Source organism: Miniopterus schreibersii, assembly GCF_964146895.1.
Source record: "Miniopterus schreibersii genome assembly, chromosome: 8".
In the NCBI taxonomy this organism is placed as follows: domain Eukaryota; kingdom Metazoa; phylum Chordata; class Mammalia; order Chiroptera; family Miniopteridae; genus Miniopterus; species Miniopterus schreibersii.
The window spans coordinates 2,677,436-2,703,112 of NC_138109.1; the positions used below are offsets into that span (position 1 = coordinate 2,677,436).

Below are 25,677 nucleotides of genomic sequence, written 5' to 3' on the forward strand. Positions count from 1 at the left end.
CAGAAGTGAAAGAGGGAGCAAGCCCAGGAACGGGGAGGGGGGCAGCGGCCTGGGGGTGCTGGAGGTTGTGAAGAGGCCGCAGAGGGAGGCTCCAGCCAGCACCCCATTCACAGAGGGGGCTCCAGCCAGCACGCCCTTCGCAGAGGGGGCTCCAGCCAGCACGCCCTTCGCAGAGGGGGCTCCAGCCAGCACGCCCTTCGCAGAGGGGGCTCCAGCCAGCACCCCATTCACAGAGGGAGGCTCCAGCCAGCACCCCCTTCGCAGAGGGAGGCTCCAGCCAGCACCCCCTTCGCAGAGGGGGCTCCAGCCAGCACCCCCTTCGCAGAGGGGGCTCCAGCCAGCACCCCATTCGCAGAGGGAGGCTCCAGCCAGCACCCCATTCGCAGAGGGAGGCTCCAGCCAGCACCCTATTCGCAGAGGGGGCTCCAGCCAGCACCCCATTCGCAGAGGGAGGGTCCAGCCAGCACCCCCTTCACACCCGGGCAAATCCTGGAAGTGCCCTAAACAGGGGCGGGGGAGTGGCTGGCTCCGAAGGCAGGGACGCCTGGGCCGGAATCCGCAGCTTCGGCATCGCCAAGTTCAACCTTCGCTCCACCTCTTGCAAAACGCGCGCCGAGCGCGATGCCCCCGCCCTTTCTGCGCGGCGCCCCTTCTCCACGGGGGGACTAACGCTACTTAAGGCTGGTGCGAGGGTGGAGGAGGGACTGGTGCGCGGCACCCCGCAGGCGCCGGACCCCGGCGGTTCCGCCGGCGGTGGAGGGACCCGGGGAAAGGCTGTGACACCGAGCGCGGCCCCAGCGCAGAAGTTTGGGCAGAACTTCTGGGCGGCTGCGCGCACGCGCGGTCCCCGTCGGGCGCGGGCACTGCGCATGCGGCGGAAGTGGCCGCCGGGAAGCCCGCGAGGCCGGTTCCGCCCGACTCCAACATGGCGGCGCCCTTTGTCTGCTGGGAAGTGCCGTCCCCGGCCCTCTCGCGGCCGTGATGCCCCTCCCTCGGCGCCGGGGTCCGGGACATGGCAGGTGAGGGCGGGCAGGCGCCGGGGGCCGGGGGCGCCCCGCGATCCGGGCGGAAGCGGCGGAGGATGCGGCGCCGCGGGGCCGGGACGGTTGTGTGGGGGAGGGGAGGCCATGGGCCGGGAAGGGAAACCCGGACTCGGGGGCCCCGCGGGGCAGGGGTGCGGGGCAGCCGGGGGGGCGCGCCGCGGAGGGAGCGGGCGGGCAGCGGAGGGGCAGCCCCGCAGCCCGGGGCGGGGGCCGAGCGCGAGTCGCCGCTCGGCGGGGTGACACCCCAGCTGGCAGCCTCTCCGCCCCCGCCGCCGGCTGTCACCGCCCCCTGACCCCGGCGCCGCCGCGGTGGGCGCCCTGTGGCCGCGAGGGGCGGGGCGGGGCGCTCGCCTCGCTGCTCCGCAAGGGCCCGGCGGGGCCTAGGAGGTCTGGGCGAGTCGCAGCCCACACTGCCCCTCACACAGTTATGTCACTCAGTCAGCCAGTCACCCGCCCCTCCACTCACCCACCCATCCCTTCACCCACCCCTCCACTCACCCACCCATCCCTTCACCCACCCCTCCACTCACCCACCCATCCCTTCACCCACCCCTTCACTCACCCACCCACTCACCCACCCATCCCTCCACTCACCCACCCATCCCTTCACCCACCCCTCCACTCACCCACCCACTCACCCACCCATCCCTCCACTCACCCACCCATCCCTTCACCCACCCCTCCACTCACCCACCCACTCACCCACCCATCCCTTCACCCACCCACCCACCCACTCACCCATCCATCCCTCCACTCCTTCACTCACCCATCCCTCCACTCACCCACCTACTCACCCACCCATCCCTCCACTCACCCACCCATCCCTTCACCCAGCCCTCCACTCACCCACCCACTCGCCCATCCATCCCTTCACTCACTCCTTCACTCACCCATCCCTCCACTCACCCACCCACTCACCCATCCATCCCTTCACTCACTCCTTCACTCACCCATCCCTCCACTCACCCACCCACCCACTCACCCACTCACCCATCCATCCCTCCACTCACCCACCCACTCACCCACCCACTCACCCATCCCTTCACCCACCCACCCATCCCTTCACTCACTCCTTCACTCACCTATCCCTTCACTCACCCATCTGTCCCTTCACCCACCCACCCACTCACCCACCCACTTACCCACCCATCCCTCCACTCACCCATCTGTCCCTTCACCCACCCACCCACTCACCCACCCATCCCTTCACCTGCCCACTCACCCATCCATCCCTCCACTCACCCACCCACTCACCCATCCGTCCCTCCACTCACCCATCTGTCCCTTCACCCACCCACTCACCCACCCATCCCTTCACCCGCCCACTCACCCATCCATCCCTCCACTCACCTCTTCACTCACCCATCCTTTCACTCATTCATTTACTCATTCATTCACTCACTCACCCACTCACTCACCCATTCACTCACCCACTCATCCCTTCACTCATTCATTCACTCACTCATACATTCATTCACTCACTCACTCATTCACTCACTCATCCCTTCACTCATCCCTTCACTCACTCACCCATTCACTCATTCATTCATTCATTCATTCACTCATTCATTCATTCATTCACTCACCCCTTCACTCATTCATTCACTCACTCACTCACTCATCCCTTCACGCATTTATTCACTCAGTGACTCACCTATTCACTCAGTCACTCAAGTCACTCACCCATTCACTCAATCACTAATTCACTCAGTCACTCATTCAGTCCCTCATTCTTTTCACAGCTGGTGGTTCATCACCTGATGGGTTCTGATGCCAGAGCAAATGATCCAATACTGGCACAGTGGTTAAAAGTGAACCAGGGAGCCCTGGCTGGGTAGCCCAATTGGTTAGAGAGTCGTCCCCATACACCAAGGTTGTGGGTTCAATCCCCAGTCAGGGCACATGTAAGAATCAACCAACAAATGCATCAGTAAGGGGAACAACAAAACCTGTGTTTCTCTCTCTCCCCTTCCTCTGTCTCTCTCAAATCAATCAATAAATTAAAAAATTAAATTAAAAAAAAAGTGAACCATAGAGCCCAGCTTGGCTTCCGCCCTGTGCTTGCCAACTGTGTCCTTAGGCACCTTGGGTTCTTCCTCTCAGAGGTGAGAGTTAAGACTAAGGAAGCAGGCTGTGGTCCGGTCCTTGGGGGCCTTTTAAATCTATCTGTGGAGTTTAAATCTTAGATTAATGGGAAGTCACTTAAGAGGCAGGTTCTTGGATGAGAAAGATCACTCTGGCTGTGTGCAAAATGTCTTCGAGGGAGTGACCTGGAGGTCAGTTAGATTCTGCTAGAGTATTTCAGGTGAGAAATGAGGGTGGCCCCAGCAGACCCACAATGGTCCAGTTTACCATTAATTAAGCACGTGCTCCGCGCCAGGCTCCGTGCTTGGTGCTCTGCATTTGCTTGTGTTTGAGGATGAATAGAAGGTCATCCCTGAGGGAAGCCAGTAGGTACCCTTTGGGTTCTCATCACATTTTCCACTTGGGTGTCTTTGATTCAGGTAATGAGTGGGAGGAGGAGAGCCAAGCTGGAGTTTACCCAAACTGTCAGAAAAGGGTACCCTGGGCTCCTTGGAAACCTGAGGTATGTCTGTAATAATCAAGAATGAGACGAACCAGCAGGTCAGTTTGTTTCTCCTACTCAGGGCTCTGTGTGATTCAGATCACCCCTTTAGGATAGATTTTTCTTTAAAATTACACAAATGACAAAAATCCTAGTTTAGGGGAAATTATTGATATTATTGTTGTTTTACCAACAAAGACTGGACTAAGTTAATCCCTGGGCAGAGCTCACACATTGTTTTAATTAAGTACAATCTTAAAATGCTCCAACAAAGCAATCCCAAAATCTGGTGGCTGAAACAAAATAGAAGTTTATTTCTTGCCCCTTGTTAGTCCAGAAGTAGGCGGCCCAGAGCTGGCAGCGCATCTCGCTCTGTTTTGTGAGGTCATCCAGGGGCTGGGTTCCACCGAACATGTGGCTCTCCTTGCTCAAAGCTAAGCTTCTCCCTCATGGTCCAAGCTGGCTGCTTCGGCTCCTGCCATCATGTGTGCACTCCAGTTGGCAGAAAGGGAAGGACTGAGCGGGAAGCACACACTCATTCCTTTTACAGTCCTAATGTTTAAAGATACCTGTTTTTGTACAACATGTCCCCAAATATAAGCATCTGGGTACAAACAAAGAAGCAATCACGACTGTACCAGTGCTGGAGGGAAAGCTGGCTGAGACAACCTGCTTGGTCCCCTACGGAACGGGATTGCTGACTCTAGGGCTTGGGCCCAGCCTGAGGGGAAGTCTGCCGCGTTGGTCACAGAGGGCTGGGCATGCTGCTTCCCAGGCCCCCATCTCTCCAGGGCAGGCTGCTCGGGCTTGGGTAGGTTTGTGTTGCTTGTGCCCAGGGAATCCAGGCCCGTTTCTGCATTTAGCATTTTCTGTGCATGTCAGACACTGTGCCAGGTGCCAGGGATGTGGATGTGAGGCCGGAACTCTTAGCCATATAGATGATCACAGCACGTGTTCAGAAGTGCGTGGTGCCCAGAAGGGAGATGGACATTGGGGTGCTCTGCTGAGGCGGTGAAGACTTAGGGTGAATAACCACAGAGGTCCCCTCACGTAGAGGCCACAGGGACCCTGGTATCGGGTGTGGATCCCTGCTTCCCTCTTTAGTGGCGCCGTGTCCTGAGGTCCAGCTCCTGCGTTGCTGCACCTCAGTTTCTGTATCTGTAAAATGGGGGTAACAACCCCATCGCACAGGGTTGTTTTGGGGATCATGTGGGCATCAAGCACGTAATTTGCAGGGTCTGATGTGCACGTCAGTACCTCCCACTGCAAGGTGCAGGATGGTTTCAGGCGGGAGAAGCCAGTGAGGATTGCACCTGCAGAGACCTAAACCTGGGGGCAGCCAGGTGGCTGTCCTCCCTCGAGGCGGGGTTGCCCGGGGGTACAGGACTGCTCTGTGCCTTCCCTGTCTTCCTCAGGAGTGCCACCGACTTCCTAATTAAAGTTGGTGTCCGGTCCTGGCCGGGTGCCCTAGTTGGTTGGCGTGTCATCCCATGCACCAAAAGGTGGCGGGTTCGATTCCCGGTCAGGGCACATTCCCAGGTTGCGGGCTCAATCCCTGGTCAGGGTGCGTGCAGGAAGCAACCGACTGGTGTTTCTCAGAGACCATACTCTGCAAAGTCTGGCGAGGAGTCCTTTGGAAGGGAAGGGCTCCCTTCCCAACTCGAAGGCTTCTAGGAAGCCTTCTCTGAGCCCTGCCCAGCCCCCACCACAGCTGAGTCTGGAGCCCCTCCTCTGTGATTTCTTAGTATCCTCATATTATAATCATAGGCTTGCTTGTCTGTCTCCCTGCTAGACCCCCAGCACCTTGCATGGGGGGACAGAGCCCGGTTTCTCCTGGTGTCCCCCCTGTGTGGCTCCTTTCCTGGCACACCGCGGGCGCTCTGTAAACGTTGTTGGGCGGATGGATGATCAGCTTTGATTGGCTGGGGAGGGACTGGCAGCTGGGGCTGGAGGGGACTGCAGTGTGGTGTGTGATGTGGTGTTGGCGTGCTGTCGATGGAAGAGAGGAGGACCTGGTGGTGTGTTTGGTGTCTGGCTGTCCTATGGGAGGTAGACGTGGAGAACTCGGACCTAAGCGACGAGAGTTCAGGGCAGAAGCTAGTTTCTCTGCCTGTCTGCCTTTTCCCAGCAGAGCAGGGTTTCTCAGCCTTGATGTTATTGACATTTGGGGCTGGGTACGTTTGTGGGGGGGCTGTTTTGGATGCTTAGTAGCAACCCTGCCTCAACACGTAGATGCCAGTAGTACCCACCTGACTCCAGCTGTGACAGCTGAAAACATCTCCAGACATTGCCAAACATCTGGGGCAGAGTCGCCCCAGTTAAGAAGTCCTGTGAAGGGCACCACAGAGAAGCAAGAGCTAGGTCGGACGGACCGGGCTTCCTCATGCTGACCTGCTGTCTGCCTCTGGGCGAGGGCTCGGCCTCCTTACGCCTCAGTTTCCTCAGCTGTGAAACGGGGAGACTGCTGACCTCCCACAAAGCTCACTGGGTGGGATGATTGACGAGGCGGTGCGTGTAGGGTGCGGAGCTGGGGCCCTGACTCCATAGTGGGTAGCTCGTGTTATTATGTTTGTGAGGAAAAGACCCTTGAGAGGGTCAAGAGAGAAAGTGTGTACTTGAGGAAGAAGGAATGCTCGGTGTGGGAATGCAAGGCCAGGCGGACCGAGCTCCCCCGGAGTGTCCCAAAGGATGGTGCCTGCGTGGGTGGCAGAGGTCCTCAGATGCGGGTCTGGCAGGGTGGCGCGTCATTGGGTGATGGACACCACAAAGGGGAGGGACCCCCAACCTTAGAGAAAGCGAAAAACTGCAACTACATTATGTGCACAAAGCATATTGTCCTGAAGGCCACATCTGCTTCTTTTACTGGCCGCAATTTTATATTTATTTTTTTGGTAAGAGAAAGTGTACTTAGAAAGTTACAGAGGCAAAAGAAGGGGCCCTTGGAGCTTAGGAGAGAGGTAAAGGGAATGGGCCTTGGGGGAAGAAGAGGGGAGGGAAGGCGTGGGGGTGCTGGGAGGGCGGGGCCATGTGCTGTGGGCCACAGTTTTAAAATGATTGAAACAATAGAGGTCGAAGAGGAAGCGGCTCAGCGCTGAGTGGTTCAGCCTTTGGTGGGGGGTGTGTGTGTGTGTGTGTGTGTGTGTGTGTGTGTGTGCGCGCGCGCACGCGCATGTGTGCGCCCCTAGGCGCTGAGTGTCAGCTCAGGTACCTGGCACCCTGACGTCCTCCTGGGTATCAATAGCCAGTTAAGGTCGACCTCAGTCATGTAATCACCTCAACACACAGAAAACCAGGGCTTGGGTTCTTGAATTCAAACCTGCTTGTTAGCAGATTGGAGAGAGAGGCCGTGAGCTTCAGAGGAGGGAGGCAGAGGGCCTGGGTAGAATTGAGAGCCGTGGGGGCACCAAGGGGGCACCGTGGGGGCTGCTTTGTAACATCAAAAACACTCAGCCTCGGGTCTTCCCGACCCTGCCACGGCCTGGCCGCAGGGCCTGTTCTCCTCGCCCCACCCTGGGCTCTTCCTATGCTGCAGCTCTTAGTCCCAGCGGCCTCTTTCCTGCGCCTTTCCTGTCCCGCGTGGAAGGCTCCCCGCCCGGCGAGCGGGCCGAGCTCAGGGCCAGGTGGGCGAAGCACTTCTCATTTCTGTAGTCTCGGGGCGAGGGGCCCTGCCGGGACTTTCCTGGTTTCCTGTCATTCAGTCAGCTGCCCACGTTAATGCCTCAAATCATTGTTCCAGGTCAGAATGAACACTGTTGAAATTTGTAAAATTTTATTTGTTAAGTGTTGAGTAGATACACAGTATACAGTACAGAGAATAAGATACAAGGGACACCCTGTACCCATTACTCTGTTTACCAAGGAAATGTTACCTGGACCTCTAGAGTGCCCCTGCCTGCCCCTGCCCCTCCCTGCCCGTGCCCCTGCCCCTCCCTGCCCGTGCCCCTGCCCCTCCCTGCCCATGCCCCTGCCCCTCCCTGCCCCTGCCCCTCCCTGCCCCTCACCCTCCCTGACCCTGACCCTCCCTGACCCTGACCCTGACTCTACCTGACCCTCACCCTCCCTGACCCTGACCCTGACTCTACCTGACCCTCACCCTCTCTGACCCTGCCCCTGCCCCTCCCTGCCCCTCACCCTCCCTGCCCCTCACCCTGACTCTACCTGACCCTCACCCTCTCTGACCCTGCCCCTGACCCCCCTGCCCCGCCCCTCCCTGACCCCGCCTCCCCCTCCCCCCAAGTAATCACTGAATTTTGCTCTTGTCGTGCTCTTGCCTTTCTTTGTAGTTTCGCCTCCTGTGTTTGTGTTGCTAAACAACACGCAGTGTCTCATTTTTCGGGTTTTTGAACCTGATGTTGTTTTCTTCGGGACCTGAAGCTTTGGCTCAGCATGGGTGCAGAGGCTGGCCCACGGTGCGTGTACTTGTGCCTCCTTTTCATTGATGATTTGTGTTCCATTGCACGAGAACTCACTGGTCCTTTCTGTTGATAGTGGACATTTGGTTCGTTTCCAGCACTTTGCTGAGACAAACGGTACTGCCATGAACGTTTGTGAGGACACACTGGTACCCCCGAGGTGTGGGGCTGAGTCACAGGGTGTGTGCATTTTCATTTTTACCAAATAAGACCAAGCCGCTTCCAGAGTGGTTTCCCCAGTGTACACTTCAGCGGTTGCTTTACATCCTGCCGACGATGGCATCGCCTGCGGGGAGTTGCCACAGAGGCTTCTCCGGTCAGTCCCTTCATGCCTCTGCTGGTGGTGCTCGTGTCCTGCGCCACCCACAGTTTCTCTTGCCGGTCACTCCCCTGCGAGCTTAGCGCGGTGGAGCTTACTGTTGGCAAGGCTGGGCTTCCCTGGGCACAGGGCTCTGCCAGCCCCACCGTTTCCTTACGGCTGGGCGATGTCCCCGGCAGAGCGGGAACTCGCAGCATCTGCGCCACCGGCTCTGATCACTGACATCCAGACCCTGGTTTCCCCGCCTGGCGAGTGCGCTGACATCTGCTCCCCCCGCAGCTGGTGGGGACAGTGGGCCCTCCCGCTCCCGCTCCCCGGGAACACGCCCCAGCTCTGGAACCGGCCTCTTTTCAGTCTGATACTGGCGTCTTCTGCTCATTTATAGGAACGAGAGAGAGACATCGATTCGCAGCACCGCTTATTCCTGCATTCACTGGCTGGCTCTGACTGGGGGTTGGACCCGCAACCTGGCCGTATCGGGGTGACGCTCTAGCCGACTGGGCTGCCCGGCCAGGGGAAGCTTTTTTTCTGTGTAGAGTCTCCCACTTCTTGCATTTCTTCTTTTGGGAATCGCTCGCTCATTTCTGTGACTCACTCTGTTGGGAGGCTTTCTTTTTTATTTTTATAATAGCTTTGGTAAGATTTTCACTTACCATACAACTCACCTTTTAAGGTTTATAATGCAGTGGCTTTTCGTATATGCACAGAGTTGGGCAGCCATCACCATATCTGACTTCAGAACATTTTCGTTACCCCCAAAAGAAACCCACCACCATTTGCAGTCCCCCACTTACCTCTGTCTCTGCCAGCCCTGGACGATCTCTCTGTCTTCATGGATTGGCCTATTCTGGGCATTTCGTTTAAAGGGAATCATGCAGCTTGTCTCTCGTGACTGACTTGTTTCACTTGGTGTAGTATTTTCAAGGTTCATTCGTGGTGTCGCGTGTATCAGCACTTTTTTATTGTCAAATAATATTCCGTTGTATGGACATAGCACATTTTATTTATCCATCTATCCATCCGTCCGTCCGTCCATCCATCCATCCGTTGATGGACAGTTGGGTCGTTTCCCCCTTCCAGCTGTTATGAACAGCGCTGCTGTGAAAGTTTGTGTACATGCTTTCGTGTGGACGCACTTTCATTGTGGGTTAATTTCCAAGAGCCTTTTGTGAATCAGGACTGCTAGCTCTTACCATTTGGGTTGTAAATATTCTCCCCTGGGTTATCTTTGCATTTGGGACGTTGAGAAGGTAAGGGCAGTAAGGGTGAAACAGAACACCGAGATTTCTGACCAGTCTTTCCCACCCCTAAGATTAAGTTTGTGTGCCTTCCTTCCCCACTCTCACCCACCTAACTGGCCCCTGGCACCGGGCTGCACACCCGACAGAGCAGTCATGGGGCCGCAAGTGCGGTCCCTGTGTCTGTGTCTGTCTCTTTGTCTGTCTCTGTGTCTCTGTCTGTCTCCCTGTGTCTCTGCCTCTCCTCTCCCAGGCTCCCTGCCTGCCTCAGGACCAGCACTTGGGGTGGTTTCTAAGTTTCTCTCTGAAGCTAAACTCGCACTTCAAAGTGGCTGCAAAACCGCCAGGCCTGCAAGTAATCCGTTTCATCAGCTTTGCTGATCCATCCTCGCTGCACTGCTGGCGGAGGGGATTTGAGGGGCAGGAGGTTGGCAGCACTTTCTTCAGCGCGAGCCGGGGCTCAGGCCTGTCCTGACCCTCGGCTGCCGTCCAGCCGTCCTCCAGAGCGGCACTCGGGCTCACACTCGGAGCCGGCGGTCTTAAAACCAGTGGAGACTGAGACCTGCATTCCTGAGCACGCTTTATCTCGACCCCCAAAATATTCCTCTAAAATTTCCTCTTACTCATGGTTTTTCCCGGTCAAGTTTTACAAAATATTAACTTCAGCTTAATTCTATTTGGGATAGTTAATATACAACTCGATGTTGGCTTATGCTGTGTATGTATGTCCATATACAGCTCATAGTTGATGTTCATGTTCTATGTAGTTCGTGTTCATACTTGCGAATCTTAAGATTTTCAACATAGGGAAAGTTTTAAATGAAAAAATAATCTACTGCCTGACCCGTGTGGCTCAGTGGCTGGGTGTTGACCCACGAACCTGGAGGTCACGGTTCAATTCCCGGTCAGGGCAGTTTTGGGCTCGATCTCTAGTAGGGGGCGTGCAGGAGAAAAATTTAAAAAATAATAATAATCTGCTATATGCTAGATGAATATCTCATTTTTATTGTCGCTCACACGGTCTCTGTTGTACGTCAAGGGCATGTGTTTGTAATTGGCAATCTTATTAATTAAACTCAGCATTTATTAAATCTTAGCACTAGAAGGGACCCCAGCAGTCACCAGTCTTTGTGAGGAGACAAACCTAGAAAAGGTCACGGGAAAAGCACATGCTGCTCTGAAGTCAGAATGCGGCCACCTGCAGACGGCTGGTGTCACCGGCCTTTCTCTCAGCTTGGGTCATGCGACAGCGAACTCTTTGTTCCCATGGCCCCTCAAAGTCACCGTGTTCCTGGTGGAAGGCAGGCGGCCCTGCCATCAGGGGTGAGACCTACGCCTGCACTCTGGAGGCCTGCAGTTCGCGGGCCTTTTCCTGGTCTCTTGTCAGGTTGAAACTTCATCTGCGCTGGGCGCCCAGGTGACCGGTGAGGTTTTACATCTGTTTTTAGAAGATAGGGCGAGGGCCAGAGTGTTAGGTTCCCCTTTTCCTCGCTAACGTATCCTTGCTGCCGGCTCGGGCAAGTGTGTCATCGTAACGGTGACGGCCACAGCAACTGACAGGGAAGCGAAAGGGGGTGGAGGTGCCGAGATTAAGTATTCTCGCCGAGGTGCTTAACCAGCTTGGCTCTGTTCCAGGACTGGAGCTTTCTGCAGGCCCAGGAGTCAGTCAGCTCCCGGAGGCACCTGCAGGGGTGGGTGTGACTCCCCAGGACTCTCACTCTCGGGGCCTCGTCAGCCCCCCCCAGCGTCCATGGTTTGTCTCCCCGGCTGCTCTTCTAGGGGATTTTCAGCTTTATCCCCTTAAGGAATTTTTGCTCACAAAGTTCTCCCCAGTGACACATTCTTTGTGGAAATTACCATAATTTTCCATTTCCCTCATGAGTTGGGTTTTTTCCTGTGAGGCGTTCTTAGTCACCAGGCCTGTGGAAAACGTCTCAAAGGTTTTATGGTAAAATAGGACCAAAGGGGCTCTGACTTGGTGGACGTTCCCTTCCTTCCTTCCTGTTATTTCTCAGTTTTAATTTTTTAATACATAATATTTACAAATGGTAAAACAAAAAGACACAGAAAGGATTTACAGTACAGAGTACAAGTCCTCCCCCCCCCCCCCAGGGCCCCTCCCGGCGTCTCGTTCCTCCCTCCGGAGACCTCGAGTTTCCTTAACTGGGGACTGGGAATTCCAGCTGGGCCTGTGGCTTTGGACAAAGCTCAGCCCAGCTTCCCTCAGGGCGGGGCGGGTGCCAAGTGTCAAGGGGCTGAGCCCGCCGGCCAGAGGCACTTGAAGCTTTCAGAGGCCGGCATCGCATTTAGTGGGAGGGCCCCTCGCACAGAAACATCCTGTGTGTTGGATTCTGGGCACCAGCTAAACCCTCCCGGTGCCAGCTAGGGTGACATTGCCCCGTTTTCCATGTCCCGAGGGCCACAGCTGTGGCACTTCTAACTTGCCCCTTCGGCCTGTCCTCCATACTTAGCGCCGTTCAGAACCTGAGCCTGCGGAGGATGGACGGGTCCTGGCGGGGCGGGGCCCACACGCCTGGCCCGGCTGCCTTGCTCATGGGGGGGCCAGAGTCTGCACCCTTCTCGGGGCTGGGCGCTCAGACAGGCCTGCCCAGCTCCCAGAGGCGCCCCCAGCAGGGCACCCCCAGCCTGCCACACGTGGAGATTAGATCCCCGGGTCCTTTCGTGTTGGACTCAAGTGGGCGATTCTTCCCGGGCTCTGCGCCCCCAGCCGCACAGTGGCCAAGGCTGACAGCAGAAGCACAAAAACCTATGGGGACGAAGTCCATGCGCTTCTGTCACCTGGGACCAGGCTGTGGCCCTTGGTCACCTGCCGCCCCCTGTGCTTCGTGGTGGAGGGCGCTCGCCTGGGACAGATGACCTCTCTGTCCCGGTCTCATTGCCTGAGTTCCCCCTTTTTATTTAACCGAGTGTCGGTCAGGGACTGTGTTAGGGGGTGATGGCTGATTCCAGTTTTGCCAGTGTTTGTGCGACGCTTCCTGTCACTCACCTTCTTTAATCCGCACCGTCATTGTTTACTCGGAGGTTTTCCTGTTTAATGGGTGAGCAGTCTGGGCTCAGAGAAACTTGCTGGGGCCGCCCAGGGAGATGGGAGCCAGGAGTCAAGCGCAGGTTCTTTGAACCCGAGTCCACTGGTCTGGTCTCCTCTACCCTGTACTCTCCCAGGGAGGCCCCGCTCCTCTGCGGCTCTCATCCCGTCTCTGCCGCTGTCACAGGCCAAGCAGAGCTCCTGCTCCCCCACACTGATCTCTGCCCCCCATCAGTTCTCACCTGGGTGAAAATGAATAACACCACCGCTCCCGGCCTGTTTTCCAGGCAAAAGATTTTAGGGTCGTCCTTGGCTCCTTCCTGTCCCCACGGCCCACACCTGCTGGGTCGCTGGCGATGTCGGCCCTGCCAGAGCTCGCCCTACCTGATGCCTTCCTGCGCCCGCCCCGTGGAGGCCACTCCTCCTCTGCGTCTCTGCTGGTGCCCCCGGGTCCACTCTTGCCCCTCGCGGTCGCCCTTATGCCCTGCCTCCACTCTCCTGGGCGCCCCAGCGCACTCAGGAGAAACTCCAGAGCCTCTCTGGCCTCGGAGCCCTGGCACTGCTGCTGCCAACTTCCCCCCGACACGCGTTTCCTCCTCTGGGGGGCTCTGCCCCTTCGCCAAGGTCAGCGGTCTCTGGGCCTTTGCACCTGCTCGTCCCTGTGTCTGCAGTGGTCCCTGGGCTTATGGTGGCATTACAGGTCCCCTAGGATGGGTGCTCCCTGGCCCTTCTCCTGTACCTTTTCCCTACCTTTCCCCCAGTTACCGTTTACTTTCAGCGTTGTTTTGTATTGGGGTCAGGAGTCTCCTCCGCCTCTCTCTCCGTCTCCCAGGTACTTTAGTTTTCTTCACAGTCCCATCACATGACATTATGTATTATATCGATTTACTACCTGCCTTCTCCACTTGCTCAAGGCCCTGATTCCGTGCTGAGACAGCACAGAAGGCGCCCACTCGCTGGTCGGGAAGCTCTTCCGTCCTTCCTCTGCCTGCTCCTGACTCCAGGGCCGAGACCCTCAGGGGGACACAGTCGTGAGGAGCTGTGCCCTGTCGCCACCGGAGTTCTGTTATCGGGGGAGGTTCCTCCTTCATGTACACAGAATTGCTTCTCAAATAAATACAGATGCTCTTGTGATTGATGGAATGAAGTGCATTTTCCACAGGGGCTTCTGTCTCATTTTCTCAGTTACTAAGCACCAAGTACAGTTACCATTTCATAAGGTCCGCAGAATGTTTTGACCTTGAGCTGATGCTACTCGAATCTTGCCAGTGGGAATATACAGACGGTAGCTGTGCCTTTCAGGGTGGGGTACCATCCAGTACAGGATGAAGTCGGAAGCCCCGGCTGGGTAGCTCGGTTGGAGCGTTGTGGGTTCACCAAGGTTGTGGGTTCGATCCCTGGTCCTGGCACATACAAGAATCGATCAGTGATGCACAGATAGGTGGAACAATAAATCAGTGTCTCTCAAATCCATTAAAAAAAGGTTAAGTCAGAGTTTGGGGCTGTTGAGAACGGCCGAGTGAGATTTGTGTGTTTATCTAGAAGGGAAGTTGATCTTAAAGGTTGGGGAAACCCAAGCTTTGTGGAAAAGCTGTGTTTTTTGGGCAGGGAGGACAGTGCCAGGACGCTGGTCTTGATGTTTGCCTCTGCCACGTGGGTGCAGCGCTGGAGAGGGGCGGGCTGAGCGGAGGGTGGGGTGGGGTGGGGTCCTAGGTTTCCTGTTTGCAGGGCCTCCTGCTGTGATCCTCCATCTCCTTGGCTGAGCTGTGTGTGCTGAGCCGTGCAAGAGCCACCTGCGTTTCTAGACAGTCAGGAACTCTGAGCAGCTGGGAGCCAAATGGTGTCCCTCTCCCTGCTTCAGGTTACACAGGAGCCTGGACACGCGATGCTGTGCGACATCCAGGGGCGCAGGGGGCGCAGCATGCTCTGTGGCCCGGGACGGGTACTCGTCTTCCTCAGCGTCTCCTTGGGGTAGACCCCTCGTTCCGACCTCTGCTCCCCTCTTGGCGGTTTGGAAATGCCTGCCGTGGGTGCTCACTGAGAACCTGGGTGATGAATGTTTCACCTTCGACAAGTGCCTGTTCCACTCGGAAGGAGCGGGCTCTGCGGGCCCACTCGGAGCTCTGGGCGGGCGCCAGTCCTCACCAGGAGCCCCGGCTCTCACCCAGGAGCCCCCTTGGGGTTTGACTGAACAGTGGTTCGATGTAAAGTGCTTCCGGACAGACAGAATTGCTGATTGATTCTCTCCTAGGCCCCCGCCCTGCACTCTGCCTCGCAGCATGTTAATGGGCCCTGGGATTTTTCCAGGTTGCATTTAGAAGAAATAATGGGTTATGGTTACAACTTAGTAACGAGGTCAAGTCACCAAATGGCTGAGTGCACCCAGGTGCCCAGCACAAAAGGATATTAGAAGTCGTCCGAAAGGGTCTTTAGCCTGAGAAAACAACACCCTGATCTGCGTCTCAGCCTCCTGGTAGGAGCAGCGCTGAGCGCTTCCCACCTGCCAGGACCATGCAGGCCCTTTCCTCCGCCGGTCGCCTGTGTGGGATGTGGGCCACTGGCCCCGTTTTGCCAGAGGAGAGCTGTTTTTTGTTGTTTTTAAGTTTTTATCAGAGTTTATTAGAGCCAAACTAATGACGTGTGCCGGGGAACGAGCTCTCTAATGCTGAGAGGAGAGGCTTTGCTGGGCTCGCCTGCCAGCCTGGGAGGCGGCGGAGCTGGATTCAGGTCCCCCTGGCCTGGCCTCCAAGGTCCTGCTGTCCCCACAGTGCAGAGTGACCTCTTGGGTCCCGGAATCTCAGAAGCAGCCGTGTGGGACTGGCCACCTGGAGTAACCGTGTTCTCGGTGTTTAGAGGACTGGGCTGTGCCTGGCATGTCTGGCTCCATGTCACTTGGTGTATTGAAGACACTCTAGATGCCATTTCACTGTTACTGGGGGACCTGGGATTCGGGTTTTGTTGAACTGAGCAGTGGATTTTATGGCCCAAGGAGAAACCATTTTTTGTCAGCATTCTCCTGGGCTCAGCAGATCCTGGTGGGTTCCTGTCACCGTAGACTGTACAAGAGGGAACAGGAGACGGCTGGAGTCTCTTTGCCATGATCATTCCAGAGCATTTTGCGTGGGTTTGGAGGCGGGACACTGCCTAGTTGTACTCAGCCCTCTGAGGACAGGACCAGCCGGCCGCCGCTCCCCTGCTTTGCACATGGGCCCGGAGAGAAGGGCCGTCTGGGCGCTTTCGCCAGCAGCCCGCTGGTGAGCTGAAGGCTAGCAGCCGCCGGCCTCCCGCACCTGCCGTGCGCGGTCACAGATCCACAGCGACACTGCCAGCGTTTCTGTGGGTGACACCATTTAGGGCTTGGCAAGCCCCCCGCGGGCTGCGCTCCCGCTCCCGCTCCCTCTCCCTGGGGCCGCCCGAGGGACCCGGTCCCTGAGCAGGTGCTCACGGGCTGCCCAGAGGCTCGGCCTTTTCCTTCCCCTCCCCTTCCCCTTGGCTGCTTCCTCCCTCCCTCCCTCCAGCCTCTCCCCGTTTTCTCTCCCATTTCTGTCTTCGGTTTTGTCAGAACAGATGCTCTTAGGAGTATTTCTCTGTTGGAGCAGCCTTGCAGGCTGCCTCGGAGGAATTCAGAGGCCTCTGGTTTTCTCCTACAACACCCACCTTTGGGGAGCGGCCAGTGTGGGCGGGCATCTTTGCATTGGGTGGCCAGCATTACTCATGGCCCATGGCTGCTGTCCTCTGTGTGGGGGCGGGCGGGAGCCCAGAGGTGCTGGCCACCTCTACCCCCTCCCAGGGACCTTCGCCAGCCCTCCTGCAAGGCCTCAGAACATGAGAGTGTTCACGCATGTGCGCGCACACACACACGTGTGCACACACAATGTGTCCGGCCCAGGAGAGCTGGGCTTGCTGCCCTTCTCTGGAGGCTCTGGGGTAGGGCCTTGGGTCCCGGGCAAGGCCAGTCATCACCTGAACTTTGGGCTGGCAGCCCCCTCCACCTGCTGACCTGGGGTCTTCTCATGTTTGTCTCCCCAGCCAGTCAGGCTGCTTCCTGGAGGGAGGGTCCTGCTTTCAGGAGGCTCCAGCTAGGGGGACAGGAGCAACTCTGCACCTTGGGGGTTCAGTGGGTGCTCCCTGGTTGTTTCTGAGCTGGAAGATACTCACCACCCCCACCTCATTTTTCGGGTTGGCTCCTGGTGGAGGTGAGGGCGCCAGGCCCCTGCCAGGAGGGGAGGGTTTGGACTCTTGCGAAAGCTCATTCGGAAGCCAAGCCGAGGGAGGATTTGGCCCTCTGGGCCTCCCGGTTCCTCCCTCTCTGCACTTGGGAGGTATCTCACCTGGGGCTCCTGGGGCTCCTGAGGACGTGGAGGGTGGCTGGGACTCGGCTGTACACACCTGTTTGTTCGCGTGGCTTTTTCCACAGCAGAGAGAAGACAGCTCTGGGGCGATGTGGCCCAGCCTCTCCTTGCCGCCTGCCTTTGGTCCCATCGGCGCCATGCCTGGTGCGCGCCCCCTTCAGGTCCCAAGCCCACTGGGCGTCTAACCCGTGGACAGAACATTAGTTTTCCGTGTTCTGCATCATGTCTCTGCTTTAGCTTTTCCCTGCTCAGGACAGAGCAGCCGGAATTCCCTCGTGCAGTCCTCAGGTCACACATGGGAGCTTGCTTTTCCCCGGAGTGAAGACCTCGAGGAGGTGTCCTGTGTCAGTGGCAGCCTTTGCGCTGGTGGCTCCGAGCTGCTGCAGCTGGTCTGGCCCAGGAGCCAAGTGTTACTCTTGACTCGGAGGCTGGCTCCTGGCTCTTCCCTGCTCACACTAAGGACCTCTGGCCACAGGCAGTTATGACATTACCGAGAGGTACGAGAGGCTGTGGCTCTGTGAGCTTGTAGGTGGAAACTGGGACCAAAGGACAGTCCTGGGGATGGTGGAGGGAAGGGGAGAGAGGGTGTTGCCGGGTCTCCAGCAGCAACTCTGAACTTGCAGCTTAGAGGCTGGCACCCTGTGGCACGTGGCCTGCCCACCTGCCGGGTGACTCCCCCAGCTCAGCAAATACATAGCCCCACTTTTGAAAACTTTCCAGACATCAGGGAGTGGGTGGACTGGCTTCGCGTCGCTCAGAGCTGATCGGTGCGGGTTAGGCCGTGGGTGAAGGGCGGGGGGCGTGGCTTTCGTTGTGGCTCATCACAGCCAGACCGCCGTACATGGTCACTGCAGCTCCACTCTGACTCACCCCGGGAGGCTGATGTAACGGGAACGGGCAGAGCTCGTGGAGGGCAGCTGGAACCGGGGGGCTGGAAGCCCCAGTATGGTGCTGTCACCTGCCCAGAAACAGCCTGGGTGGCTCTGAGCAGCCCCACCTCGGAGAAGAGGTCCCAGGAGAGCTGGAAGAGCGGCCGCTGCCCCTTCTCAGTCTCTGGGCCTGGATGGGCCAGTGTGGCCCTGTTACATCTCTGCAGTGTGGTCCCAGGGGTGGGCATGGACTTTAGTTTGAAGTTGGTTCTTTCTTGAAAGGGGGACCTGCTCACTTTCCCTAGAAAATGCAGATCTCGAGACCAGCTGGTGTGGAGTCCAGGGAGAAGAGAGCGAGTTTACATACTTATTTAGGCCTGGCTCGTGCGCTGCAGGGTCACTGGGCACCAGGCCATGGAATTTCTCTGAGCTTTTTTACCAGAGACAGCAGTGGGATTTCCAGGCACTCAGTGCAGCCTGTGACAGAGAAACTGCGCCCAAGCCAGGGCTCTTGGGGTCAGGGCCAGGGTTTGTTTTTCTCAGGGACGGCCTAGGGAGGTTTCGGGAGGCAGAGGGCTCCCCAGCTTCATGTCCCTGAGCCCATGAGTGAGAGAGAGACAGAGACATCGGCCCAGAGGGAACCTGCACAGCACCATGTGGATGCAGCAGGAACGGGGCCCATCCTGAAACCCGGTGATGAGGCGTCTGCCTCCCCAGGTGCACAGTTCGCCTGCGTAACAGATGAGAAAACGGAACAGAATGGAAGGTCTCATCCAGCCAGTGTGTCCCGTGGATGGGTCTGTCCTTTAGTCTGAGATTGTCCTACACCTTTTTTTGTAAAGAATGTTAAGCTGACCCTGTCCCTTTTTGAGCTGACAGTCATCAGCGTTTTGTGTCTGCCTGTTTACTTTTTAATGCTGTTACCTGGCAGGACACAACGGTAGCTGTTTCTTGTTGATCCCTTGATGCTTCTTGGGGTTTAGAACTTTCCTGGCCAGGAAACCCAGGAATTAGGAGTCCCTGTCAGTCTCAGCCTGCAGAGGGTATCGAGTCGTTGGCCCTCCGTGGACTTGTTTAAACTCTCCCCGTCTCCCCACATCTCTCCCTGGAGTTTGGGGTGGAGCATTAAGTGCCGAGTCCTCTCCGAGCTAACACGGGGCCCTTGCCTCTCCCAGCCATGGACTTCCCGCAGCACAGCCAGCATGTCTTAGAGCAGCTGAACCAGCAGCGGCAGCTGGGGCTTCTGTGTGACTGCACTTTCGTGGTGGATGGTGTGGATTTTAAGGCCCACAAAGCAGTGCTGGCGGCCTGCAGTGAGTACTTCAAGATGCTCTTCGTGGACCAGAAGGATGTGGTGCACCTGGACATCAGCAACGCAGCAGGTACCCCACCCCGTCGGGCCCAGGGCCAAGCTTACTGAGGGCCAGGAGCTCTGGCTGGCCCTGTGCCTGCCAAGCCTACTTGGGAGCCCCTGCCCCCCTGGGAGCAGCACCTCTAGGCTGTGGGTGCACCTTCTGGACTGAGTACCCCCAGTTGCCCTGCTCTCTGCAGCATAGGAGGTGGGAGAGGACGGCCTGTCACCTCGTTTTTCACAAACCACTGGGCCCTGCTGCCAAGTGGAGCGACTGGGCAGGCACCGGTGCCAGGCCTTGAGTGAGCCCGTGATGGCTGTGTCCTCGCAGGCCTGGGGCAGGTGCTGGAGTTCATGTACACGGCCAAGCTGAGCCTGAGCTCCGACAACGTGGACGATGTGCTGGCCGTGGCCAGCTTCCTGCAGATACAGGACATCATCACAGCCTGCCACGCCCTCAAGTCGCTCGCTGAGCCGGCTGCCAGCCCAGGGGAGAGCACAGAGGCCTTGGCCTTGGAAGGTAAGATTCCTTGCCCGGCTGGGCATGGCTCAGCGGTTGAGCATCAGCCTAGGATCCAGGAGATTGAGGTTCAATTCCTGGTCGGGGCGCACGCCCAGGTTGAGGGCTTGGTCCCCAGTTGGGGGCTTGCAGGAGGCATCCGATCAATGACTCTCTCATCATTGATGTTTCTCTCTGTTTCCCTCTCCCTTCCTCTCTCTGAAATCAATAAAGATATTTTTTTAAAAAAAGATTCCTGATAGGCTTTCCTGGGCAGATGGCTTTTGGTGGGGGCTCTGCTTCTGCCTCTGGGCCTCAGTTTCCTCTTCTGGCCTTGCCTGTGTTGTGGGGTGCTGGAGAGGGTCAGCCACAGTAAAGTCAGAAAGGCCTCTCGGAGGGGCCCTTTGTCTGCCTCTTCCCCCCACTCATCAGCTTCCCTGGGCAGTGCGGTGGGCCTGGTTCAAGGCCTTTGCACACGGCTCGCTCCTGCACACTCCTGTCCCGAGCCCTTCCTCTGTCCCCTCAGCGTCTCAGAACAGCCGACGCCTGGTGTGGGCCAGGTCCCTTGGGGTACACTCTCAGAGAACCCCTCCTCTCCTAAGCGCTGACCTCTGACCAGCATTGGTACTTCATGTGTGAGGCTGGTGTCCCCGGCCGGTCTGTGAGCCCCTGGGAGCAGCAGCCACGGCTGGTATTCCAGGCCCAGAGCAGCTGCCCAGCAAGAAACCTCTATTAATGTCCCCCCCCCCGGGATGGAGGAGCAGCCTCACTGCCCGCCCCACGCGGTGAGCACTTGATGGGAAACGGCAGGTCTGTCCTGTTCCATCTCCAGGAGGGGCCAGGAGAGCCAAAGAGGAGAGGGCTGCGGCCACCACGCTGAGTGCGCTGGACCCTGCTGGAGGCAGCCCACTCAGGGGCTCCGGCAGGGAGCCCAAGGAGGAGCGAGGGGGACAGGCTGAGAGTGCAGCCAGCGGTGAGTGTGACGGCCCAGTGCGGTGAGGGCTTCCTGGGGCGGCTCCTGGCTGGGAGGTTGGTGGCCCCCTTGAGCTCAGGTTACCTGGAAGGACCCACTGTGGTTCTGGGGTGTCTTTCAGACAGAGCAGAGGCCCACACAGCCTGAGCTTGGATGTGCCGGCCCCAGCCCAGCCCCCAAGCCACACCCTCTCCCAGGGGCCTGGTCCAGGAGAGCCATCGGGGTCTCATTCCGGTCTCCCCACACCAGGTGCGGAGCAGACGGAGAAGGCCGATGCCCCCCGGGAGCCCCCGCCGGTGGAGCCCAAGCCCGACCCCACCAGTGGCATGGCTGCTGCAGAGGCCGAGGCCGCCTTGTCAGAGAGCGCGGAGCAAGGTACCACCTCGCAGCCGGTGCCGGCCTGCACGCACGGTCTCCCTCTCACGCATCTCCCTCTCACGCGTCCCCCCAGGTCCCTGGCCTCCCACCTACAGCTCATCCCTCTGGGAGCCACCCTCTCACCTCAGCTTTGGGGCCGACGTCTTTTCTCATTTCTGAATCTGGGCGTCAGAGTCTCGCTGTGCAGCTGGCCGTGCCGCCTGCCAGCACACGGTGTCCTGAGGCGGTGCTGGCGCAGTGCCCAGTGCCCACCTCCCAGAGCCCTGCGGCCCAGTGCACCCGGTGCTTGGTGGCTGACAGCCCCCAGGGACCCCGCGCCGAGGCTGCCACCGTTTTCCGGGCAGCAAAAGCCCTGGTCAGCAGACATTACCAGGCTCTGCTAGGTGCCCGCACGGAGAGGGCGCGTGGAGATGAGACAGCCCGGGCCGCATGGGGCCAGGGCCTGGTGGGCTTCCCGGCAGCCGACTCCTCAGTACCCGCCCTCCCATCTCAGAAATGCAGGTGGAGCCAGCCCGCAAAGGGGAAGGGCCCGGCGAGGACCCCGCGCCCGCTGTGAAGGTGGAGGGGCCGCAGCTGGACAAGGGAGACGCCCCCGAGGAGAGCGAGGAGTCGGCCAGCACGGACTCAGGCCAGGAGCTGGGCGCCGAGGCCCGTGGCCTGCGCCCCGGCACCTACGGCGACCGCACCGAGTCCAAGGCCTACGGCTCCGTCATCCACAAATGCGAGGTGCGGCCACGGCGGCACCGCCCACCCCCCCAGCCCCGCCCCCCGCCCGCACCCCTCACACCCGCTTCGCGCCCGCAGGACTGCGGGAAGGAGTTCACGCACACGGGGAACTTCAAGCGGCACATCCGCATCCACACAGGCGAGAAGCCCTTCTCCTGCCGCGAGTGCAGCAAGGCCTTCTCGGACCCGGCCGCCTGCAAGGCCCACGAGAAGACGCACAGGTGCGCCCGGCCCCGCGCCGCCCGCCCGCCCGGCCCGGCCCGCCCGCCGCCGGACCCCAGCGACCCCTGTCCCTCTGCCCCCAGCCCGCTGAAGCCCTACGGCTGCGAGGAGTGCGGCAAGAGCTACCGGCTCATCAGCCTGCTGAACCTGCACAAGAAGCGGCACTCGGGCGAGGCGCGCTACCGCTGCGAGGACTGCGGCAAGCTCTTCACCACGTCGGGCAACCTCAAGCGGCACCAGCTGGTGCACAGCGGCGAGAAGCCCTACCAGTGCGACTACTGCGGCCGCTCCTTCTCCGACCCCACCTCCAAGATGCGCCACCTGGAGACTCACGACACGGACAAGGAGCACAAGTGTCCCCACTGCGACAAGAAGTTCAACCAGGTGCGGGGCGCTCCCTGGCCGCGGCCGGCCGGCGGGGACCCTGGGCCGAGGGGCCCTGCCCCGGCTCTGAGCACACGGGGGGGGGGGGGGGGGGGGGGGGGGGGCAGCAGGCGGCCCAGTGGAACAGGACCCTCCCCCGGGACAGCTCTGCCGGGGAAGGTGGGAAGGCAGGTGAAGTCGGGGTGGGGCTGGGACCAGAAAGAAGTGGGGTGGCTTCCCTCTCACTGCTGGGACCCGGAACATCCCACCGGCCTTGAGCAAAGATGGAGCCACCCACAGCCCCTGGGGGGACCCAGAATCAGCTGTTCCCTGGCAGAGGGGCTGCAGAGGGGCCCAGGCCACGTGGTGCGGGGTGGCCCTCTGACCCCTGCCCGGCACAGGTGGGGAACCTGAAGGCCCACCTGAAGATCCACATCGCAGACGGGCCCCTCAAGTGCCGCGAGTGTGGGAAGCAGTTCACCACCTCAGGTAGGCCCGCTGCCCGGCTGCCCATGCCCTCCACCCTCGGCCCCCTCCTGGCGCCCACCCAGGCCCTCGGTCCGTCTCCACAGGGAACCTGAAGCGGCACCTGCGGATCCACAGCGGGGAGAAGCCCTACGTGTGCGTCCACTGCCAGCGGCAGTTCGCGGACCCCGGGGCTCTGCAGCGGCACGTCCGCATCCACACGGGTGGGTGAGAGCCCAGCGGGGGCGGGTGGGGAGGGCGCAGGGAGGGAGGGGGAGGCACCAACACCTGCTGCCCCGCCCCCAGGCGAGAAGCCGTGCCAGTGTGTGATGTGTGGCAAAGCCTTCACCCAGGCCAGCTCGCTCATCGCCCACGTGCGCCAGCACACGGGGGAGAAGCCCTATGTCTGCGAGCGCTGCGGCAAGAGGTCCTGCCCCCACGCCCCACCCCATCCCAGCGCGCCCGGGGTGCCAGGGGGTCCCCACACTCTGTACGGGAAGGGATTCAGGAAACAAGCTAGGGCTCAGCTGGGAACGGCTGCCGGCTGCCTGAGCCCTGCTGTAGGTCCCGTGGGCCCTCCAGTCTAGAAGGGGAGGTAGGAGGCCCAGCCCAGCTGGGTGCCAGCCCCTCCTGTGGCCCTGCAGATTCGTCCAGTCCAGCCAGTTGGCCAATCACATTCGCCACCATGACAACATCCGCCCCCACAAGTGCAGCGTGTGCAGCAAGGCCTTCGTGAACGTGGGGGACCTGTCCAAGCACATCATCATTCACACCGGTGCGTGCGCCACCTGTCCCACACCTGCGGGGGGGGCACCCCAGATCGCGGCCCGGGTGCTGGCAGCTCGGGTGGCTGCCCCAGAGCACTTCCTTCTGGAAAAGACAGGGCTGCTGGGGAAGCTGGAGGCCACTGAGGTCCTCCCCCCTCCCCCAATGGCAGGAGAGAACCTTGCCTCCCCCCCCAGGAGAGAAGCCGTACCTGTGTGACAAGTGTGGTCGCGGCTTCAACCGGGTGGACAACCTCCGTTCCCACGTGAAAACCGTGCACCAGGGCAAGGCGGGCATCAAGATCCTGGAGCCAGAGGAGGGCGGCGAGGTCAGCGTGGTCACTGTTGATGACATGGTCACGCTGGCCACCGAGGCACTGGCAGCCACGGCCGTCACTCAGCTCACAGGTGCGGGCTGTGGGCAGCAGAGGGTGGTCACGGGCAGCTTGCCTCTGGGGTGGCAGTGAAGGGGCAGGTGCCTCTGGCCTTAGGCCCTTCTGATTCTGCCCACAGTGCTACCAGTGGGGGCAGCAGTGACCGCTGACGAGACAGAAGTGCTTAAAGCCGAGATCAGCAAAGCTGTGCAGCAAGTGCAGGAAGAAGGTGAGTGAGAGGGGTGCCCAGGGTGCAAAGGCCGGTGTGCCCCAAGGGTCCTTCCCATCCTGACTGTGGCCCCATCTCCACAGACCCCAACACCCATATCCTCTATGCCTGTGACTCCTGTGGGGACAAGTTCCTAGACGCCAACAGCCTGGCCCAGCACGTGCGGATCCACACAGCACAGGCGCTGGTCATGTTCCAGACAGACGCGGACTTCTACCAGCACTACGGGCCCGGCAGCACGTGGCCGGCCGGGCAGGTGCTGCAGGCCGGGGAGCTGGTCTTCCGCCCTCGGGATGGGGCCGACGGCCAGCCCGCCCTGGCCGAGACGCCCCCCACAGCCCCAGAATGTCCACCGCCTGCTGAGTGAGCAGGCGTCCCTCTTCCTGACTGTTTATTTAAGGATGGGTGGCCCGCTCCCCTAGAGAATAAATTTCATTATTTTCTAATGCTGCCTACAGCTCCCTGTGGGGGTGGGGGATGGGGAGCTGGCCGATGCCACAGAGAGCTGCTCCACCCAGGGGCCAGTTGGCAGGGACCTGCTTCTTGGGAAGGCCAGGCTGTCCCTTCTGCAGAATGGGACTGGGATTGGAGCCCTGGGACCCGTCTGGAAGCAAGCTGGCTGCTTTGCCCGAGCTGGAATGTAGGCAGCACTCGGGGCCAGAGCATGTGCCCCATCTCCTCAGCCGGTCTTCTCTTCGGGGGCCTCTCACCTGTACACCTTGAGGACCCCACCTCCCCTCTGCCATGGAGCGCCCCCTCTGCCTGGGGGCTGGGAGCTGGGCCAGCAGGGCCTGGCCACTCTGCCCACCAGGATCCAGGCCACCCAGGGAGCCCAGCTCGGGGGCCATTCAGCCAGAGCAGCAAGGCAGGCAGGGAGAGCCAGGCCCGAGAGGCCACGGCCCGGTCCTGCTGGCTCTGGGGAGCGGGAGGGCTCTACACTGACTTCCCGGGAACCCTGGCCTGAGGATCGTGGCCGAGCCAGCGCTGTCTTTTGGGAAAACTGACTTGCCCTGAATCACTGGTCTCTTCCACGAGGTGAGGGCCTGGGGGACAGTGAGCAGCTAGGAGCCTGATGGGGAGACGGGAGACGCAGCACTGCCTAGACTCGGAGCAGGAGCAGGGAAGCAGGTGCCGCCTCTGCCCCTTCTCCATAGTGTGTCCCCAGCAGCTGCAACCCCCTACTTGGAGATGGCAGCTTCTTGCACCAAAAGTATAGGTCTGTTTGGAGGAGCCCGGCGGATATTTCAAGAGAGACCACCAGCTCCGCGGCCGTTCCCTCCCTGCCCCGTTCCTCAGCCTGTAGTGCAGCTGCTGGGGAAGCCTGGCCCCGCCCCGGCCTCCTGTCAGGAACACGGCACAGCCTCAGGGCCGGCCTGCGCCACACCCCGAGGAAGGGCCAAGCGCCCGGGCGCCAAAGCTCGCGAGAAGTCCGAGCGTGCAGGGGGCTGGGCCCGCCTGTAGTGCCTTCGGTTCTCCAGGAGCCGACCA

The 25,677-nt window shown here is 59.6% G+C and overlaps 1 protein-coding gene across 3 annotated transcripts; it reads left to right on the forward strand.

Moving 5' to 3' along the window:
- The first annotated feature begins 898 nt into the window (after nucleotides 1–898).
- ZBTB17 (zinc finger and BTB domain containing 17) lies at nucleotides 899–24,633 on the forward strand. Of its 3 annotated transcripts, XM_081145879.1 has the most exons (16): nucleotides 899–1,019; nucleotides 3,548–3,630; nucleotides 19,021–19,227; nucleotides 19,528–19,716; nucleotides 20,528–20,668; nucleotides 20,918–21,043; nucleotides 21,540–21,772; nucleotides 21,851–21,993; nucleotides 22,078–22,378; nucleotides 22,759–22,846; nucleotides 22,930–23,046; nucleotides 23,129–23,249; nucleotides 23,467–23,597; nucleotides 23,785–23,994; nucleotides 24,100–24,189; nucleotides 24,273–24,633. In XM_081145879.1, exons 3-16 carry the CDS (start codon nucleotides 19,023–19,025, stop codon nucleotides 24,554–24,556), a joined length of 2,379 nt encoding a protein of 792 aa, XP_081002005.1. In that variant the 5' UTR covers nucleotides 899–1,019; nucleotides 3,548–3,630; nucleotides 19,021–19,022; the 3' UTR covers nucleotides 24,557–24,633. The 3 variants fall into 3 exon arrangements, 2 of the variants coding, with proteins under 2 accessions (XP_081002005.1, XP_081002004.1); XR_013999443.1 differs by lacking the exon at nucleotides 3,548–3,630 and having other exon boundaries at nucleotides 23,760–23,994; nucleotides 24,273–24,593; XM_081145878.1 differs by lacking the exon at nucleotides 3,548–3,630.
- The last annotated feature ends 1,044 nt before the right edge of the window (nucleotides 24,634–25,677 follow it).